We start from the raw sequence: 22939 nt of genomic DNA, 5'->3' as shown, positions 1-22939 counted from the left end.
TAGTACCTGGTAGTAGTGGTAGTGGAGGTGGTGGAGAAGTGGTGTACTGCGATGACGATGATGGTGATAGAAAAACCGAGGAACAACAGCAGCACCACCACCAGCAGCAACAGCAACAACAACAGCAGCAACAGCAGCAGCAACACCGGTGGAAGAAACAACAGTAGCCATATCCGTCTACAACTCGATCCGACCGGCTCGACCAGCTTTATCGACCGAATCACAAACCGACAACAAATACTTTTCCTTATGTCCTTCTTCTCTCCTAGGTTTCCTTTTTCTAACTCTTTCTTTCTCTCTCTATCTCTATCTCTATCTCTATCTCTTTCCGGTTCTCTCTAACAACGAAAGATTTTTTCTTTCAATAGACCACCGGACAGTCTCTGGCGGCAACTGTCTTTCTTTCTCATGACAACTGGAATTCGACCATCCTGAGATTCTCACCGTTATTCAGTGTCCCCGTCCAACTTGTATATTCTTACGAATTCATGGACTTTCACTTTAAATCACCGCTCCCCCACTTTCCTTCGACATTCTTCGATCACGAGCTTTGTTCTCCTTTACGTTAAATACGATCATTTTTTGCGTGCTCCAAATAATGCGATTGATTAACTTTATTCCTCTTGATAATTTATAATTTACGATTTATTTACGAAGATCACTTTTTATATTATAGATAGAAACTTGAAATACTCGTTGAGGAAACATTACTCGATGATGTTCTCTCTTTCTCAAGAAAATTGTCACGATATTAAAAGAGGGCACGGCTCACGTAGGTGGTGCTGGTGGTAAAGAATTGAGACGAGCAGGTGATCCAAAAGGAAGATTACTCTTGAACCGAACAAGGATGAGAAAGGAATAGGGAAGGAGAATAAAAAAAGAAAAAAGAGGTTTCAACTTGTAAACTATTTTCTAGAATGTGTGTTAAAAAAATGTATACAATTTTTTGAAAAAAAAGGGAAAGGAAAAAAGAAAAGGGATCTTTTCTTTGTATACTCTTTGATGTATCAATCGAAGGACACTTTTCAATTCGTAGACGTTATTTTTTGTTGGTTGTTACAAGAGCATAAACGAAAAACGACACTTTTGCGAACGGCACGTGTGACGAGAACCAGAACAAGAACAAGAACAAGGACAAGGACGATAACGATGACGATTGACGATGACGATTGACGATGACGAAAAACGAGCGTGGTTGTGTCTCTCGATCGGAGCAAAGCGCCGGGCAAGAGCAGCGCTTTTGGCTTTGCCGCTTAGGCTTGCCACGATGATGTTCGCTCCCTTGTCTACTCACTCGTCTCTCCGGCTCGGCGACCCCGCTGACTGCCTTTCCATTCCACTTGTTTCACCGTCTCCCCATCTCTCTTCATCCTACTCTAACAGACCTGGCTTGCCCCAGCCGGATACCACCTCTGACTCCCCCACCATCACCGATCTCGCCATTACTATCCCCACCTTTCCTTCTCCCCCACTATTACTCTCGGCACCTCATAGGCGTAGATTTTGTATTTACTCGGCGCCATTTGTTTCCCATCTTGGGAGTTCCTTAAATGAAAATCATCCAAATGATTATTTTTTCTGATCTTATATGTTACTTAATTAAACCTTTGTGTTATAAATGTCGTTGTAGCAAAACTTATGAAACGCAAAGGGTTAATAAATTAGTGTTATACATTTTGTTGATATTTTAATATCGAACAATATAATAGGCATAATTTATGGATCAAAATTATTTCTAAAAGAAATCTTTCGATTAAGGATAATAACGTTTACAAATCCAAATAATCGATTAACGAGAAATGATCTATTTTAGAATTGTGTTTAGAAATTATGAAAGAAAATCAAATTAATATATTCGTGATAATATAATAATTATTACTTCGAGTGAAAATTCCTTAAAAAACTTGTCTACATTGATACAATGAGATTGGTAAAATAGACGGATCCGAAAATTTGAGGTACGCTGATGTACGCTCCTATTTGCCTGCCTTCACCAGCACGTTCTTCTCCCCACTACTTCTCTTTCCGCCCACTGGTGGGCTCGTAAGCGAGAGTATTCTTAATGCGTACCCACAAACGCGCAAGTACACGACGCATGCGCGTTTCCCCCAGTAGCGTATGCGCCTGGAACGACGCGACACTTTCTAGCGATCAAAAATAATTCTCGTCGGACGAAAGGAGAGACACAACACACCACTTTCGACGCTCTCAAAACAAGATCTCACTTTCTCTCCTGGTTGTTTCTTTTAATCCCATTCTCTGAAAACAAATGAAACATATTTTAAACAATGTTATATACCCTTTTTCTTATAATTTATGTTTATTTCTTTTTGTAAAGATACCGAAATATACAAGTTACAAATATATTCTATTACAGACATTCTACAGGTATATCTCAAGATTTATAAACCGTTCACCCTTCTTCCTTTCTGTCACCCTACTTCGTTACTCGAATTATCCGCACCGTGAGATCACCCTTTTGTAACTCGTTTGCCGTGAATCGCATTTATAAGCTTGACGCCCGTGGCGATAATTATCAGCAACGTACGTTAATTCCAAATTGAATACCCTAATGATGTTAAATTTCTAAAGTATCGCTGCATTATTCATTATAATGTTATTTTCGTGCTGTTCAACGCTGATTATTTGCTTTATACAAAGCATTCTATGCATTCATTGTTAAATATACTATTTTTTCCTAATTATTTACTTATTGTTCGATTATTAAAATATCACGCTATAATTTTAAACTTCCTTAGTATAAAAAATGTTAATTATTACTTTTAATGATATTGTCTGTTTGCTAATATTATTCGATTCTAAGTTTATACTACAATTTATTTTCTGAATCTTACCTTTTAAGAATATCATTTTGATCGTTCACGAATCTATAGAATAAAAAAAAAATAACATGAGGTTTCGTGCTTTTTATTACAGGGCACACGATTAGAATAACACGTTCCTGTTTCGAACGTCCTGCGCATGTTCTTTCGAATAACGGTGCGAAGAAAGTCCGAGATATTGGACAATAGGTAGGTTTGCTCGGGATAGTGCTTTGAAAATTGCCGACGTGAAATATAAATGAGATTACGTCACGCATTTTATGTTAATTTTTCTTTTTCCCTTTGCGCAGAGTTTCTCGAAGTTTGTAGAAAATTGTTCGAAAACTATCATTACAAAAATCAAAATTGTATAAATATTTTATTATAAAATTTGATAGAAACAAGACGTTAGTCATATAATTTCACTTTCGAACTATGCTGTAGAAAACGATAATATTTATTATACCTGTTAGTAAAAGCATAAATACAACTTATTTTAGTTTTAAAAGAACGTATACGTTTTTACTATTTATCTTTTAAATTCCTAATAAAAATAGGAAAAAAAAATAGAATGAATTGACAATCATTTTTTAAGTAATACAACATTCGTATAATTAAATATTCTACTCGCGTTATCGGAAAAAATTCTTTCCACAAAACTCTGCGTCAACGAACCTATAACATCGAAAGATAATACAAAATCGTTTTAATTACTCGGTATAATATTTCAATAATGCAATGCGATAATATACCTCGTATATTTTTAAATTTCTAACATTTTTTCTTTTTTTCTCCGACGGTATGAACGTCGATAAAAAAATTTTCTGTTGCAACGACAGTTAGTACACAACAACACCCGTTCGGAAAGCAAAGGAAAAAGCCACCATTGTCGACAATCGGCAACGACCTCTGGTAAAATATTTTCAAACTAATCCGCGCATGCCATTTGCTTCGAAAAATTTGAGGGTGAACTTTTGGCGCCATCTTTTTATCCGAATTTAAAATGTTCGAATAAAAAGCGAAAAAATGTCGATTATTTTTGAAATGATTCTATTGTCAAGCCACGTTCCCTGTCAGATCATTAAAATTCAAGCAACGTGAACACGATTAGTAAAACGGATGGGTGACCAGTTCGTAAAAACAAAAATTATGTGCTGCTGACTCTATAGGACCGGTAAAACGGCGCCATTTTGATAGTATTGAATTAGCATGAAAAGATGTTTATAGAAAATTTACTTAAATCCGTAAAATGGAGAGTATAAAAAAAAATCACACAATACAAATGATTATTTATCAACTTATTATAAATTACTATCAAAAGAAATCTTTTATTTAAGACGAAACATAGAAATATTTAGGATACATTATAATCCTAACATTTTTAACTCGTACGAGAAAAATGATACAAAAATAATTACATTTAGCTTGAATCTCGCGACATTGAATACAGTCGTTCGTTAAAAATAAGAAAAAACATGGAGGCTAGCTAGTGGCGTCTCGAACGATCAGCAAAATGATGTCAGCGATAAGTAAGGATACAGTCTTTTTTTCTCCTTCTTGTTTTATTTACGATGACGTCATCGTCCAAACGGATGATTATTCGTATGCAGCGTGCATTAGGAGTAGTAACCATGCTTTCTCTCTCTCCCTTTTTTTTCTGTTTTCTTTGGAACCAAGCAAAATGGAATTTCAACGACATAAGTATATGTAAAAACGAATAATTTCTTTTTGTTGTATTTTCAATCGATGTAATGATCTTTTTTTTCTTATAGGTTTCTCATTATTTCTCGATATGTAGGTTAATCGAACACATTAAACGGGGAGAGGTGGTCTTCGAAGCGAGATTGATCGAGCGGAAATGATCAAGATTAAACTATTTCTCTGTACATAAAGCAACACATAGAACATATCGTCATCGATGTATGTAGCCATACTAACATAAGTTATTACCATAAACAACGATTCTTGCGGTGTAGCTGCAACCAGTCACTGGTGCGGTAACGTGGGCGACAGAAAATAAAACGAAAGAGAGGAGGAGGTACGGACCCGGACGAGAAGATTTCATCGATGATAATATTCTACGAAATTTTTGATTACGTACTTAATTTACAATTTAAATTAATCTTCGCGTGATATTTTTTTCATTTATTTTATTATAAATAATAAGATAAAAATATAAAAAAAAAAACATCTCACAAATGTGTAAAACTTTCTTACATTTAATTTCGCGATAAAGAAACAATAAGAAAATATTTCGATATTATTTCTAATGATATTTAATAAACACGTCCTTGATCGGAATGGTAGGAATCCCGTGTCACATTGCAATCAAGGATCTAACCTTTTAATTATATGTGCAAGACGCAAACGGATGCGTCCCTGCACATAGAAGTACGACTTCCGCGAATGCACTGACCAGGTAGCAGCAGCAGCAGGCTGGTGATGCGTGCCCGCGCTTTTCCGACGGGTTCTTTAAGCGCACCTGCGTTTACGCGACAGAATATTTTTACCGGGAAAAAAAAAGGATGAAAAAGAGAAAGAAGAAAATAAAACAAAACAAAAATCAAATCTACCTACGTTAAACACTGCCGAGTCACTTTATAAAGCGCGTCAAATTAAATTGAAAGTTGCATTTCCAAATGGAATGTGTATTTAAATTGTACATTTAATTTCTAATATAATTTGACTATGCGTAGTTCATTGAATTCTTCAAGTATTTATGGAAATTTTCTAACGAGTGGAAATATAAATACTAATCGAGTTAATGAGATCGATATATAACAAAGATCATAGTTATTAATTAATTAGAAATATTTATATTATAATCTAAGAATTGTTAAACAAAAATTCAATAATTATTTATCACTCTATAATAAACCTCTAATTCGAGACGATTAAAAATAAGCTTCCATTCCATCTATAGTAACTAGAATAAAAAGAAAACCTACTTAAAATACAATAGAAATGATAATACTTATATTGTTTACTTAACTCTAACACAAAACAACAATTTTCAATGTAAATAAATATATGATCAATATAATGAATCAAAAGAGTTCGTGCATTTATTGTATTATAAACCGCATAACGAATTATTTTTATAAAATGTACTTTAGAAATATTAATTTTAAATCGCACGAACTTTTGTTTCACCCTAATAGTCACGAACAGGAGAGTGATAAAAATGGGGAAAATAAAAAATAACTTCAAAAATAACCAAATTCTTTGAACTAAATTTGTAGGATCAAAAATGAGATAGATGAAATAGGATGAAAAAGCTATGAACGGAACACCTGACGAAGAAGAAGAAGAAGACAACGAATGCGTTGCGTTAATACGCTCACGCTCACGCTCACGCTTTTGCTTTTGCTTTTGCTTTTGCGTTCGCGTTCGCGCATGCGTGCGTGCGTGAGATTCGTGGCCGTGTATCGGCGAACTCCCGCGAACGACGTTGGTTCTTCAAGTGGATACAACCAACCAGTTTTAGACGAACAGCCACTGACGGTGTCTCTCTCTCGGCGAAACGTCTTCTTGATCCCGCGATCCATTAATCCGTTAATCCGATCTTTCAATTAATTTACAAATTTCGATCAAGAAGAATAACGAAAAGAAAAGAAAGAAAAAAAAAAAAAAGGAAAGAAACAAACAAACAAAACGAAAAAACGAAAACGAATATTCACGAATCACGGTCCGGTGTTTGTGCGCCATTTCCAACTATATCCAATTGGGATTTTAGTTCCTTTCTCGCGAGGTGAGAAACTTTTTTAGATATCACGAATCTATAATTAATAATCTGCGACAAGATTTTATTCATTGGTATATCATATCAAATTTATCATCTGTATATGTATAATATTATTATTTGTGTCACTACACTTATAAATTCGTAATTCGTTTTTAGAATTGTTTTAAATTTAACTGACTTTAATCTAACGCGAAATCTACACGCTCACAAATTCTTTTATTAAAGAATAATTAATATAATATTATTTATTATTAATATTTTAATTATTTTATTATCAATAATAATATTTTATTAAAAATTCTTTTATAGAATTAATTCTATCCGTTACTTTTCTTTTTTTATTCGTTTAATTATTATTTTATCCGTCAGAGAGTTTCAAAATTAAAAAAAAAAAAAATAATTATATTCATATAATCGTAAGATTGGGGCAAAAATTGGCACCCCCCCCGCCGTCCCTATTATCACTATGATTATTAATTAATATTAATTATATCCTTGGAAAAAATGTTTGCAGTGATTTCAATTAAAAGTACAATGTCTTTATTCAACGTATATAGACGTGGTTTGTCAATGCACACTGTATAATGATTAGTCTCTTGACGACCAAAAAAGTGCATCTTAGCAGTTGCGAGTACTCGTAAACAGTAGATAGCATTATACCGCATGTGTCGTTATTTAACGGGTTGTGGTCTTCTTTTTTTACTTGTTTTTTTGTTTTTGTTTTTTTATTTAAATTCAACCAAGCGTACAACCGGTGTCCAACAGTTGATACTTGTATAATTTTTCAAATCGTTCGTTAACAAATGTTAACAAAATATAAAATAGAAAATATCACATGTATGGCAATTTCAAGCTCACGACGATAAGTATGAAACATTCTTGTTGGCATACGTAATCCAATGACCAGGCGATCCTTTTTCTTCAATAGGTGGAAGGTCAAATCTCACTCTTCACGATTTTACGAACGTTTTATCTATGTATAAGCTAGTTCTCATAAATTTTCGCAATTATGAAAGTATACTTTCGTTTAAACAATGAATTATTTGTTTAATCGTTTGTTTTTTTTTTTTACTTTCAATAATTTTTAACACAAATATCTGAAATATAATTAAAATTATTTAATATCCCGCTATAAATAACGCAACTCTCCATGAACGCATATTCGTGTTCGAATATATTATAATACGAAAGTAATCGAAAATGAAAGTTTTCTTTGATTCGAATACTGGAACGGAAATGAATAATGTGAACTTTAGTTAAGCGGGGTAAATGGGACGTTGGTTGAAGGACGAAACCAAGAGCAAAAATAGGCGTAACGCCAAAAAGCAGTTTGGTACGAGAAGCTTTGTGCGACTACTAACACTACGTAGGAACCCAAGAATAGAACTCAGGTTCGCCGATGTATCTTATGCTAGTGATTTTATTATACACGATATCCTATTTTTTCTTTTTTTTCGCAATATACGAACGAATAATAATTAATGTTAATCCATAGGCTTTCGAATTGATTAGAATAAAATTATCTTCAAATTTTAATGATTCCTTATTTCGAATCTATATTTTACGCGAACAAACAAAAATAATAATAATAATAATAATAATATATTAGAGTAAAAAAAAAGATATACGACAAAAAGGTAGCATCTTTTAACGAATTTTACGATAATTTTCATTCGATAATTCGACGAACAACCAAAAAAACTATTTAAAATACAGAAAATCTCGAGGTGGTGTTAAGTGGGAGTGTTATATTTATGCGGATCAAACAAAAAGCTAAGATCGGTGGCTAACAGTTGTGTGGAGGAGGGTAAAATGGCGGCGCGAGAGAAGAAAGAAATAAAAAGGAGATGAGACAAGATTCCGGACGCCGGTTGGTCAGCAAGCTCGTCACCCACGTAATGTCATATGTCCAAAGTTATATATATATATGTATATATACAGGTAGTACTCAATTTACAAATTACCGGCTTCAACGATTCGTTTTATCTGACATAATATTACAACGTTGTTTAAGTTTTTAAACAAAAACAACAAAATAAATAATTCCAAACAATTGTTACATAGGGTCTAAGGTAAATGTGAATTTTTTATTTTATGAAAGAAAAAAATTAATAACGAATAAAACTAATACACGTGAGAGAACAATCAATTTACAAATTTGAATACTATTTATTCGATAAATTTTGGATTGATTTTTTATTATTTATAATTAGACTATTCGTTGATGTGCAAATAAAATCGTTTTAAAATTATTTCGAATAACAATTTACGTTAGATTAAAATATATCTCAAACTATTATTATCCTATTAAATAAATGAGCATAAATCAAAAAAGAAAAAAATCCTACTGTGTCATCTAGTCCCGTGTAATGAAGTATTTATTCACTTAAAAGAATATTAAAAGATTTCTTTTCGGCCGAGTGTTGCTGCTGCGTATTCGAGAGGGGGAACCGAAATCGTGTTTTGACAGAGGTCGCCAAGCTAACCTTGGAATCTCCTAGGTTTTTTTCCCTTAGGGCATCGAAGAAATTCGATATAAGAGAATGCCTTGTTAAACGGAGAGAAGGCTAAGGTTCGGTTCTGTCGGTAACCGAATGCAAGCTCGTCTTTCGTAAATTACGTTCAAATTACGCGCGTTAAATAAATCAAACGAACCGTATAGTGATTATATTTATTTAAGGAATAAAACCATAAATGATTAAATTTATCTAATAAATTATCTAACGAATCATTTAAACGATTTTACAACGTAGACAAAATTTACGATATTTTTTAATAAATGAATTTCGATTAGTCGTTACATCGTACGATTATTTAACGAATGATTAAGAAAATTGAAAAATGGTATTTCAAATTAATTTAAACGATTTTACAACGTAGACAAATTTTACGATATTTTTTAATAAATGAATTTCAATTATTTGTTACATCGTACGATTATTTAACGAATGATTAAGAAAATTGAAAAATGGTATTTCAAATTAATTGAATTATTTTTATCGAAGATATATTTACGTCAGGAATGTGTTACCAATCGACCATTGGTTGTGTCAGATACAATATACAAAGATTAAATTAGACTAAACGAATGTAACGGTGTTAATTATCAATGTAAAATTCCTGTTACGTAGTCTCTCATGATCGGACACGTGTTCTCTCGAACGTCAACCGAAATTCAATAAGCTTGATCACATGACTCTGCGATCGTTCGCATTCCATGCAATTCTTTTTTCTTCGTGTCACTATTTACATTTCCTTATTGGATAATCGTTTCCTGTAAGTAAAACTTTTACATTGAAAAAAAGTTATTAACCAACGAATGTACATTTATTGTTACGTGATTTTTTTTTCTGAAGGGGAGGGGAGGGGAGGGGGTAATTTTAATAGAAACGTATCATTATATGTTTATTCGTGAAATTGTTTCACGAAATGAAATTAATTTCAAGTAAACGCAATAAAAAATGATATGATACATCGTTAAATATTTTATCTGTGCATAAATTATCGGATATCTCGGAACAAAGTCGAAATTTATTTACGTTTTCTTTATTTTCAAATTCTCAAGGTATGTTTAAACTTCTGACTTTTCGAAAAAAAAAACAAAAAAAAAACAAAAAACAAAAAAATAAAACTGGTAATACGTATACACATATATGAGTCATTATGTGTCATTTAAAATTAACGAACAACGTTGCCAGAAAATCGATCATAAAGTTAAAAATTACGAAAGGAAAATAATACACGATGGAGAAACATCTTAGATTTTGTCGAACATTTTTATCTTACTTACACTAGTAATAAAAACTTTAACTTTACATATATGCTACGTTAAAAAAAAAAAAAAAGAAAAAGTAACGATTGCAAAAGAGAAAAGATTAATTTTTACGAAACATATGGCGAGAAGAGCGTTGGTTAAAAAGAAAAAACAAGAAATTTAAATAAAAAATTGCAAATAATAATTGCGAAAGCGTGTGTTGATATTACGAATGGCATAGAATAATGATTTTAAATGTCTATCGTGTGTTTTTTTCCAGTCTCGCAATCCTACATGAGATATACGCTTTTATTTATCTTGATTGTCATTAAGATTCGCAGTTTTAAAATAGAAATGGAGAGATATATACGTAAAGGCAATTTGGCATTCTCGTTTGTACCGAAACGAATCATAAATCTTGTGAATTATTGGACGATTCCACGAAGAACAAAGAATACGTATGAATTAATCGAATTTAAGAATAAAATTATTAAATGCACTTCGGGAAAAAAAAATCATAATAACAAATACGTCCCAGAGAGAAAAATAAAAAAAGAAAAAAACACAATCACAGTCATCGTCATTCATTTCGATCATCATCATCATACAAAGTCCTTGAATCACGATGCACAATGTCACCAACATTGTAACTCGTTGCTAACGATGCGTTTAAATGCAGTTACATCGTATAGTTGACATTGGCGTATAATCCAGGAGACTCATCAGCTTACCATATTTGTTTAAACGTTTGATCAATTCCATTTAAATCTATTCTGGATAATATTGTTAGAAAATAATTCGTTAAGAAATATTCTAATCTTATTGACGATATTGCTAAAAATAATAGTTATTTTATATATAAAATTATATTTATTTATATTGTTAAAAAATATTTTAATCTTATTAACGATATTGCTAAAAATTATATTTATTTTATATTTATTTTATATTTATTTTATATTTATTTTATATATAAAATTATATTTATTTATATTGTTAAAAAATATTCTAATCTTATTGACGATATTGCTAAAAATTATATTTATTTTATATTTATTTTATATATAAATTATATTTATTTATATTGTTAAAAAATATTCTAATCTTATTGACGATATTGCTTTGATATAAAAAAAAAGAAAAAAAAAGTTTTCTTTATAAAAATGATAATGAAATCAATGCTAAATTAAAATATAATTAATTACACGCTTATAGAATATTAAATCAGAATAAAAAGATAAATATTTTTTAATAAAAAAAAAATGACGCGCGCGTGTGTGTGTGTGTGTGTGTGTAAAAAAATGTCACTTACAATCATTGAATATTTTCTTCAATTACGATTACGCTACTGTGTTGTAAGTATCGTTAAAGAAGTGAGTTAGGGCACGAGTGATAGAATAATTACGTATGTTCTATATTTATACGTATGTATATTACATATGTAATATACGTAGAAAATATGTCATTGGGACAATTTTGAATTGGAATTTGATCTAAAGAGATGATGATTCACGAAAAAATTTGTCGATGATAACCTTTTGCAACATATCAGACTTTCAAATGATCGCAAAGACGAGCATTCACGTTCTCTCTCTCTCTTTTTCTATTAACGGTAGTGTATAAGACGATTAAAATGTTTTTAACGATCTACTGTGAACACGCGTATATGCGCACTCATGCACGTACTCTTGTTAACTACTCGTTAACTACTCGTAAATCTTCGTCAAAGGAAACTATTTAGAGTAAAAAAAAAAGATCTCATCTCGATGGAACACAAAATATTTTGATTTCCTAACAACCTCGAAAATTGGGGGATGTCTGTCTATATATTACATTATTCCAATTTATTATCCTCATTTACCGTCTCTTACTAATTTTATTTCTATCATCTTACATATTCTTTATTAGTTTTGAATAGTTTATAAATTAAAATTATATAATAAATTTAAATTAAATAAATTAAAATTAAATTTGAATAGTTATGAAAAATAAACGATTACATAATTCCTCGAATATACTTTGTTTAACGTTGAATTAAAAAAAAACAAAAATTGATGAAATCCTATACGCGAAAGGTAACGTCTAATATAAAAAAAAAAAATAAAAATAATTAATATAATATAAATAAAATATAAATAATATAAAAAAAATTATAAAAAAAATAATATAAAAAAAAAATATAAAAAAAATAATAATAAAAAATAATATAAAAAAATAAATAATATAAAAAAAAAAAAAGAAGAAGAAAAAGATATTACGAGAGAGAAAAAGAGTTGAAAGGCATGAGAGATGGAATTTTTATGGGACGACAACGAAATAGGAAAAGAAACGACGAAGTGGAATAGATAATTAACCGAAAAGAAAGAAAAAAAAACCGACAAAATCACGTGAAAGAATTTATATCCATCTTATAATTTTCGGTAACGAGCTCGATGATTATTATTACAAATTCTGACGCAGTTATTTTCTTGATTTTTGTTTTTTTTTTTTTTTGTTATAGAACGATTCGTAGGAGTAAAAAAATCGTTAGTTTCAGTGGTGAGAGATCGTAGGAACTCGTTCAAACGAAAATGATTCTTACATTAGTGGCCGATTCTCGGAAAGGCTCCTTGGCCCCTTGGCCCCATTCGCATCGGTGGTGGAGGTGGTGGTGGTGGTGGTGGTGCCTCGGTCGGAATAAACAAGACGTTTGGCGTGTTTCTCTCAAAGAAATCATTTCCAGTCAACTAAATTCTCTTACACACACACATCGTCGTACCGATATACTTTATTTTCACACGTTTAAATTTAAACGAGTAATAATCCGTTTATTTTATTAATGCTTCAAAATTATACGTAAAAATTATTCGATGTATCATCTCCTCGCTTTTTGTTTTCTTTCCAAAATTAGTAAAAGATTTTTATTTGAATTTTCATTAAAAAAAATATATACGCAAAATGTATTAGGGTGAACGAAAAATGTTCGTGAATTTTTAAACGAATATTTTAATATTTTAATACGAATAAAATTCGGATATTTCGTTAAACGAAAACGATAATATGTTACGTGAAATAAATAAAACAAAAACAAACAGATAAACGAAGTTACAGATTCGATTCGCTCGGATATACCATAAATTAACTATACGAATGCTTGCAAATTTATTTGAAGATAAAAGAAAAGAAGAAAAAGAAAAAAGACAAGAAAAGGAAAGGAAAAAAATGTTATCACAACCCACGCGAACGTCGATGTCCTGTGCCAAGGAGCACGACGACGACGACGACGACGTGCTATCGATAAACCGGCTCTGAACTCAAAAGTTCCTGCAGTACCACACCCGTAGATCCAATTCCTATGCACTTATCGTGTTTTGAATACATGCAAACTTCTATAAATAGATGGAGGCCCTTCTACGCGAACATTTAATATCAACTATAAAATATCAAAATGTTATATTATCCAAGATAATTTAAATCATCGATCGATTAAAAATATATACAAAAAATCTTGAATGAAACACTCTCATTGAAATTGTTACTAATACTATTAAAATAGATATGATACTAAATCCAATTAATTATTCAATATAATAATAATAATAATAATAATAATAAATAATAATGATTAATTTAACACATTCCATGCCAAGTTATTTTTGCCTGACTTGTCGTTCAAGCCATTTGATGTTTAGCGCATTAAATAAATATGACTATGTGTACCACCGGTGGTACACGTGGCCTGAAGATCAAGTTTAACGTGTACCACCGGTGATGCACATGGCACCGAACGTGTTAAATAAATGTATAATTATATATTATATAGGATATATATTAAATTCATGAAATATATTTATTATAAATATTTTAACTATTCAGGTATCGTGAGGTAGGGCTACGAGGAACGCGATGTCAACGGCTGTAAGGGAGAGAACTAGCACTCACACCAGCAGAAAGATCGTGAGTCATGGTGGTCCTATATCTAGCCAAAGCCACAGCTCAGTCACGGCCGGTAGCCTCGAAAATAATTTAGGTAAATATAATCTCAATGTGTGTGTGTGTGTGTGTGTACACGCATACACCTATCGATGTAATTTTATTTATACGATTTTTGATTGGAATACGAAAAATCAATCTTATTGTTAACGCTAATTTGTTCGATTATTTTTTATGTATCACATTAAGATCTTCATTGTCGTGATATTTTATTCTTATTTAAACCACAACTACCACCATCATCATCATCATCATCATCATCATCGTCGTCATCATCATCTTCGTAGTCGTTGACTCTTCGTCATCTGCCTTTCTAATCTCGTAGCATTAGACTATGTACCAATAATAGCAACGCTCGACATTTTATTCTCGTCGTTTACTTTTGTCATCCCACTCGATTTTCCCTTCTTCGATGAAATCCTTAGAAACAATGTTAATCAATCGTAATGCATTTCTTCACTCCAATATGCATTAATGTTAATAAATATATAATACAATATTAGTCATTTGAAAAAATTCTCTCTCATCGATTACTTTTCTTATTTAATTAATATCTGTATACGTAAAAAATGTAAACAATTGTCGTTCACACATTTCAATAATAAATATATAATACAATATTAGTCATTTGAAAAAATTCTTATATAAATTACTTTTCTTATTTAATTAATATCTGTATACGTAAAAAATTTAAACAATTGTCGTTCACACATTTTATTATATGAACATATATGTTTTTTTTTTTAATAAAAATTAACTAACGACGTGTAATCTTTTTTTCTATTAACGGAATATTACTCTTTTAATGAATTTCAAATGATGTCGACAAAGTTTTCCTACGTTTCTCGAGAATTAATCCAATTTCTTTCTATCTCTCTCTCGTTGTATATTAATGTGACACTTTTTGAACAATTTCAGATGCACTTCTCGAGGATCTTCAAACTAGCGTCTCGAGAAGTGCCACTCCAAGTCGAAGTGGAAGAGCACTGTCGCCTCAAGTCGAATATCGTGTGGCTGCAAATCCAACCAGAGTGGTCACCGAAGGCAGGTGAGAATTATCTCATTAAATAATGTAATACGTTTCTCTGTGCTCTCTCTCTTCTTCTCCTCCACCTCCCCCCTGCCTCACAAAATTAATTGACATTTGACATCGACGATAAAAAATTCACATAAAAATTCTAAATAACTTTTGAAGAATAAAATGACATCTATTAAAACGATTAAAACCTAATTGGAAATAATTTCTATACATTCATCGAATATATACATCTCGTAATTCACGTTTACAAATGCAACTTTCAGAACTGTATCACCGACACGCACTACCACAACAACCACTGAAAAATATGTGAGTACGGGTCCTAGTGGTGCACCAAGTGGTATACCAGGCTTAGAACTTCTCGATGCAGAACTTCAAAACGTAAGAACGAAATACTTTTTGCATTTGTAAGATCGATTAGGTGGATATTTAAAAGAAATATAAAAATAATCCATGACCTTCTTCTGGAAATTCGCATGATGATCATTCAATCTAGAACTAAAACATCTCATTAAAATGAAATCATATTCACCGTCTGTAATGTTGGCAAAAAAAAAAGAAAAAGAAAAAGAAAACATAGGAAAAAACCTTTATCGCGTATTATAATTACAAGTTAACGCAAGAGTATCGAGTATTTTTCTTCATTTCCATTAAAAACCTAATCGCAATAACGTGAGATAAAGCGAGCAACGTAATATGAACGTCGAAAATTATTGAATTTATGTATATTCAAACGTGACAACATATAATTAAGCAAAAGAAAAACGGAGATACGATCATCGGCATATTTTCGCGAAGATAATATTTTTCATTCTCTTCGTAATACTTTTTTTACTGTTTAAGCGTATGCTAATAAAAAATAAACAAAAAAAAGAAAGAAAACAACATCGCTAAAAGCGATAATAAGTTAATTATTTTATTGAAATAAAAACGGTACGTTAAAAAGTTCACTTGCACCATTCTGTTAACAATACTTAAACGTTAATCCAATATTGATTATATTATTTGAAAGAAATAATTATATATAAAACCATACACTGTGAAAATAAACACTTTATAAATTAAATAATTAATATTCAACAAAAAAACATTATTAATATATTTCAGATATGAAAGTAACGTTTAAATATTACGACGTTAAACATATACCGTTAAATATTAAATAAAAAAAAAATAAATAAAGGTGGTCTCCTAAAAAAAAAAAAAATAAAAAATAAAAAATGTCCCCCATTCTCGCTTGCAACACCTAAACGTGAGAATAATCGTGACTTTATAAATTATATAATTTATATTCAACAAAAACATTATTAATATATTTCAGATATGAAAGTGACGTTTAAATATTGCGACGTTAAACGTATACCGTTAAATATTAAATAAAAAAAAAAAAATAAAGGTGATCTCCTAAAAAAAAAAAAGAGAATTATATTCAACAAAAACATTATTAATATATTTCAAATATGAAAGTAACGTTTAAATATTGTGACGTTAAACGTATACCGTTAAATATTAAATTAAAAAAAAAAAAAAAATAAAAAATTTCCCTCCATTCTCGCTTGCAACACCTAAACGTGAGAATAATCGTGTTGTTCGTTTTCTCATAAAGCGAAAGATACTCTTTCGAATCTTTTAATCAACGATTACCACTTCGAAACGCGTCACTTTATGATTTTATGTTACGGATAATAGACACGGAAGATTACGTTGCCGATCTCGGTGCGTTTGCCTTCGAGCTACATGTCGATGAAATCTCTACGCGAATAAGTACTTACGTATACCCATACACGCGTATATACGTATACAGGTGTGTATACGTGTACGTGTATGTATATAAGTACATCGACATGTGCTTTAATGCGATTTCCTTGGCTAGAAACGTTAGAGGAGAGTGATATCACGCCTATACTTGAGACTAAAAGATAATCTCAGCTCCTTGCGGCCTCCGATCTAACTTTCAACTAAAATAAATCAACCTTACGTGTAATTTGCTCGCGCGTAGTGTTGTGTTGCCTTTGCGTTCTAGGCACAACCACGAGCGAGACACGATTTCTTCTTCCTTTCGAAAAGAAAAAAAAAAAGAAAAAAAAAAACAATAAAGCCTAAGGGGTAATATACGAGGAATTCGTTATATCTTCTTTCACGCGAATACATCTTTGTAAAATAACCTCACGTTCGTTATTCCATTCGTTATTTATCTCATTTTAATAATTTACCTTTTTTTTCTTTTTTTTTAATAATTTTTTGTACTTTGTAATTTGCCAATCGTAAGTTCATAGTTCGATATAAATACGATCTACTCGGATATCATTTTAATGCTCGGTTAATAAATAATACATTCATGATACAGATTACTTGATTTGCGTAACGTTTTATTATAATTGTACCTTTAAGCTTGAATAGAAACCGTTGATGTGATTGAGCAATTGAAATGATTCGCGAGTATATTTAACGATTGGAATAATATGTTAGAGCATTATACGAAGAACGAATTACAAAATGATATTTTTAAAAGTTTCGCGTTAATGTTATATCCCATCGATTCCATAAAAAAAAAAAATAAATCAAATTCCATAATACTTGAAATAAGTGATATCGATACGCCAACGTCAATTACGATGGATACTCTTAATCAGAGTCAAATAAGGAAAGTCGATGTATTCAAAGTACGACCCACGTGTTCGCATTAATTCAATCTAATTTCTCGTTCAAAGAATCTAACAAGAAAAAAAAAAAGAATAATTTTATACACATATATTCTTAAATTATTGCTCGATCAATGTGCATAAAAAAATTCAAATATTCGTCATCCTTCGAATTTAAATTTAATGAATCACTTAACCACAATAGAAATAAATCATTTTTCTTTTGAAACTTTTCATTGTACTCAAATGTCTCTGAACGTTGAATGATTAAATTGAATTCGAATGATAAGAAATATATTAAACAATTCATAATTATTCTTCGTTTTTATTTTTCTAGGTTCAACCGGGACAAAGTAAAACCGTTGCTTATAAACAGGTATCCTATCAATATAACAAAAGCATCGATGGAAAACCAATCGGTAAGTTATACCGATATTTTTAAAATATATTAGTTATAATATATATTAGTTATATATATAATAATAATTATACCAATATTTTTAAAATTCCATCATAATTATTTCTACACGTTGTATAAACGATTTGTTTATTATTTGACAAAATTGATTGAATGTTTGTTTTTTGATCTATGATACTTATAAACCAAATTGATTCGACTCGAGTGTTTAATTGCAAACGAAACTTCTAAGTTTCGGTTAAGACTTAAGATTCTTGGTAGAAACTAGCCATACGTATGTGTGTGTATGTGTGTGTGTGTGTATCCGTGGCGAATCGCGTTGCGCGCGAGCGCGTTTTAAACGATGTAGAATGAAGGAAGGAAAGAAGGTGGGAGGAGGAGGGAGGAGGGAGGAGGGCTGGTTGTCTCTCGTGTCGCTCCTTTTAAGGCGTGCAACGGCCTTGCAGGTATACGGTTAATTGACAATGAATACGATAAAACGAAAAAGATTCGACGACGATTTAACGCGATATAAGATAAGAGAATATTGATAATGTATGTAAAGTATCATTTGAAAAACTTTTTCCTTCCGTCTTTTCGTAAATATTTTTGTTCGATAATTTTGTAACGAGAATAAAAAAACATATAAAATATCGATGAAGACATTTAAATACGAATGCAACGAATCACGTTACGACGTATTTTTGTTTCTCTCTCTTCTGGATAACGTAAATTCATTGGACAAAATTTTTCTTCCATTTTTTCGTAAATATTTTTGTTCGATAATTTATAAGAGAAAAAAAAAAATAAAGTAACAACGAAGAATACAAATGTAACCATGTACGTTTCTTTACAAATTTTTACGAAGATAGTCTGTTATAAATAAATAACTACATATACATTTTTTTGAAATGACAAATATATATACAACGAAATAAAAAGAAACACGTGCGATATCTAACGTCTCAATTAATAGCGTAGTGTTTTCTTATTTTTCTTTATTTTTTTTGCATGAAACAGAGATCGCAAATAATGATAAAATAAAACGTGCCGTTAAGTAGAAAGACACTTTTCACGGTGTTCGGTTGAATCGAGATAACTGGAGATCGCTGGCGTTTCCCTTGCAATAACGCTTACATGTATACGATACCCAAGCCTATCCATATTAGGATCGCGTATAGCTGAACGCTGACCCAATTTTTCCATGGCTCCTTCTCCTCCTCCTACTCCTCGTTTGAAAGAAATAAAGAAAGAAAGAAAGAAAGAAAGAGAAAATGATGACCGTGAGAGAGAAGTGGCCTGTTGAATTATGGAAGGTTATGCCTTCCAAATAAGCATTTTATAAATTCTTAATGTCTCGATTTTCAGACGTTAATATAATTTCAATTTACAGACTCATGGGCAATGGCAGATAACGCGATAATGAATAATGTTACACCGATGATGTAAGTTTAATCGTTATGTCATATGGAAAATAATATTTCATAAAAATACAAAATATATATATAACAACGTAAAAATGTTTCCAGTGATAATATTCATGAGACTACCTACGAAGAAAACAAAACGCAAACGCGACATCGTAGTCCCGAACCTATAATTAAAAAATCTACGGTTAACAGAGAGCTAGTAAGTATTATAATTACACGAGTAATCTATACAGTAACTAAATTGTTCATAATATTCTACATTTTTAACATTTTAGGTATTTTCCGATACTCCGGCATCTCGTACTATGCAAACTTCACCTCCTCCGGGAACTCAATATCGAGATGTAAAATATATACACGATTCATCTAGTATGTAAATTATTAAGTTTTATTATCATTCTAATATTTAAAACGAGACGAAAACATAATTTTTTCTCATAGTTAATAATACTAATAATAAATTATTAGAAACGTTCCAACAATTGAGAAAAGTGCTGGTTAACATCTAAGACCTTTCTCTATTACTAAAGTACAAAAAAGATCAACTATAACGATCTAAAAGATATAAAAACTCAATTGGCAATTAAGTCAAACGATTCAAAAAAGAAAAAAAAAAAGAAAGAAAAAAACTAAATTGACAGCTTAGTTAGATCACGTTCATTCTTTATTCATTCTTTAATAATCTTGGCGCAAATTTGAGGCAATAATCGTTTAATATCTTAGGTTATCAGACCGAACCACGTCCCATTCAAAGCACGGTAACTACTGTGCACACGAATACCGGCCAAGAATACGGAAACGTGGAATACGTCCCAGTACCGTCGCCAACACCAGCGATACCGATCAACTTGGCACCCGGTCCCAATACGAAAGTAACGACAACCATAAAAACGTACACCTACGAGTTGCCAGGAGCACCAGAGACGTATCTACCGGGTGGCACTTTGCCAGGAGGGGCTGTCCTTCCAGGAGATCAGACTATTACCTATACTCTGCCCAGAACTGGTACTTCAACCACAGACAAAACGGTCACCTATCAGACTGTAACCGAGAATATACCGGGTGGGTCGGGTAGTCCGATTAAATACAGTAGCCCACCACCGCCTATAGAAGTGTCCAAAAAATCAACAGCACTTCACAAGGAGACCAAATTTTATCGCGAGGATCATCATGGTTTGCTACCTTCGTCAGGTGGTACACCTCCACAGAATTATCATCCAGGTTCTCCACCACCACAACCTCAGACAAATATCGATTCTAGAACGACTGTTACTAGAAATGAGAAATATTATCACGTAGATGGTAATTTTCCTAATGGACAAGCCCCACCGCCGTCTGATAGACCAGATTATCCCGGCAATACTACTATTGTTTATCAAAATCAACCGCCTGTAATAAATGAAACTCACATGACAACGATAAATCGAATCGAGGAACACTATCCGAGCAGGCCACCTTCTGCTGGACGACATCCAACGCCAGATAAACCAGGAACCCCAACAAGAACGAACTATTATCCAGTACCTTCTCAAGGAACTCCACCTGGTAGCACTACCATTTATAAATTCTCCAATACTACAACGACAATACCTCCAAATAAAAATCCCGAAGATCACGAGGTACTTCTACCTAAGCCTTTCCCAACAGGAGAAGGTGTACAAGTTTATCCTGTTAATGCGAAACCTTCAGGACCTAGTACCGATCAGCAGGGACCTCCAGCAAGACTCGAAGATCTTATGGCATCGTTTTCTGATTCTGAGGTAAAGTACAAGTAAAAAACGTTATACCAATTAATAGGAACTTGATTGATGGTAATCGTTACCGATCGATTTATTATATTTATTATTATTAATTTAACACTATAGCGTGAGGTATTGGAAAACATCGAGAAGAAAGAAAAAGAACAACAAAAGAAAGACTCACCGGCCGTAAAGAAGGAAGTTGACTTTCTGCCTCATACTCCTCCTAAGGTGAAGAGCAAGAATGTTGCTGGACCTCCAGTATATTACCCTCCTGGTTCAGCTGAGTTTACTAAGAAAGAAGAATATGGTGCAGCTATGTCACAATCTAGTGTAAGTATCATTCTCTTTATGAATTTCATAATACAATTATACTACAATACTTTTTAATTTTATATTTTTCCTAATTAATCTAAGTATTCTTATTTTAATTTCTTAGGGAGGATGGCAAAAAGGAAGTGCAAAATACGAATATGAAGCATCTAGCAAGAGTAAAAGTAAATCTTCTAGTGGGGCAGCAGTTGTACCAGTTTGCTTACCACTCTGTTGTGCCTTACCATGTGTGATTATGTAATTTAGTTGAAAAATAACTGTATCGGTAAGATATGTTAACAAAACAAAAGAGATAATATCATTATCTACGTCTTCCACTATATGTCCAAATATCAAGTCAAGGCTTTATGGTATATGATTAAGTAGATTATATTTTTTTCTTCTTGCCAATATTTTTAATATCTAATAATATTAATAGGAATAAAATACATTGGCAATTCAATAGTTAATTAATAGATTCCATGATTATTTGTATTGAGAAATTAAATTTGGTTTTCTCTTAACACTATGCCGTCCGAAGACACTACATTGATGTCGCATGAAAACTATTAGACACATATTGATATTAGACAAAAGAATCTTAGTCATATATGCGGACGTCAAAGTGTTAATATACAAGTATATTTTCATCTGTCATTAGATAATCATAAATTATTTATTTCTATTTCCATTATATAGATATACTATCATATTAATAATTATAAGTCTCTTATACTTTCTTACAATATCATATTTGATATAATAATATATAAAATACAAAGTATTTACATTAGTATATAGCTGATCGACTTATTAGCTCCGTGCTATATATATGAAGATGTTATAATATGTTCATTGATTTTAATCTTTGTACAAATTGTTTGCTTAAAACAAGTTTAATACGCTCTCTTCGTTACTCCAAAAAGTAACATACAATATTATCTATATATAAAGAAATTAGATTTTAATCTACGATTATGAGCTTAAGAACATGCACATATGATTTGTACTACTGTAAAGCAATTACGAAGGACAAATAAATATATCGGTTGACGTATACGTAAGAAAATCATATCATAAAATAAAT

The 22939-nt window shown here is 31.5% G+C and overlaps 2 protein-coding genes and 1 long non-coding RNA gene across 9 annotated transcripts in view; 2 read left to right on the top strand and 1 right to left on the bottom strand.

The window, feature by feature from the left end:
• The window catches only part of LOC122516914 (tyrosine-protein phosphatase 10D), a 40499-nt gene extending 38290 nt beyond the window's left edge, over window positions 1-2209 (bottom strand). For 4 of the 7 annotated variants that reach the window (XM_043635131.1, XM_043635137.1, XM_043635136.1 and 1 more), the window contains exon 1: window positions 7-858. The gene's annotated coding sequence lies outside the window, so the exon portion shown is untranslated. Of the gene's footprint in view, window positions 1-6; window positions 859-1294; window positions 1546-1879 lie in introns of those variants that run through there. The other 3 variants (XM_043635132.1, XM_043635133.1, XM_043635135.1) reach the window with 3 other exon arrangements.
• A 2224-nt stretch (window positions 2210-4433) lies between these two features.
• LOC122516918 lies at window positions 4434-4839 on the top strand. Its single transcript, XR_006303690.1, has 2 exons — window positions 4434-4523; window positions 4595-4839. It is a non-coding gene; the product is annotated as an uncharacterized LOC122516918 (long non-coding RNA).
• Window positions 4840-6236: 1397 nt separating this feature from the next.
• Window positions 6237-22911, top strand: LOC122516916 (mucin-5AC). Its single transcript, XM_043635139.1, has 11 exons — window positions 6237-6573; window positions 14177-14330; window positions 15212-15341; window positions 15596-15713; window positions 18312-18393; window positions 19765-19816; window positions 19901-20000; window positions 20077-20170; window positions 20525-21561; window positions 21667-21873; window positions 21980-22911. The coding sequence occupies exons 2-11, from the start codon at window positions 14207-14209 to the stop codon at window positions 22112-22114; spliced, it is 2079 nt and encodes a 692-aa protein (XP_043491074.1). The 5' UTR covers window positions 6237-6573; window positions 14177-14206; the 3' UTR covers window positions 22115-22911.
• The last annotated feature ends 28 nt before the right edge of the window (window positions 22912-22939 follow it).

The sequence above is a fragment of the Polistes fuscatus genome, unplaced genomic scaffold (genome assembly GCF_010416935.1).
Source record: "Polistes fuscatus isolate 324 unplaced genomic scaffold, CU_Pfus_HIC Scaffold2, whole genome shotgun sequence".
Lineage (NCBI taxonomy): Eukaryota > Metazoa > Arthropoda > Insecta > Hymenoptera > Vespidae > Polistes > Polistes fuscatus.
The sequence above is the reverse complement of the archived record's forward strand: the minus strand, read 5'-3'. Positions and strand labels throughout refer to the sequence as shown.

What these genes read in the sequence shown, in the direction of transcription:
- LOC122516916 (XM_043635139.1), top strand. Translation starts at nt 14,207, where the DNA reads ATGTCAACGGCTGTAAGGGAGAGAACTAGCACTCACACCAGCAGAAAG. An exon ending in TAGCCTCGAAAATAATTTAG is followed by an intron (nt 14,331 to 15,211) that starts GTAAATATAATC and finishes GAACAATTTCAG; the next exon opens with ATGCACTTCTCGAGGATCTT. An exon ending in CAGCTATGTCACAATCTAGT is followed by an intron (nt 21,874 to 21,979) that starts GTAAGTATCATT and finishes TTAATTTCTTAG; the next exon opens with GGAGGATGGCAAAAAGGAAG.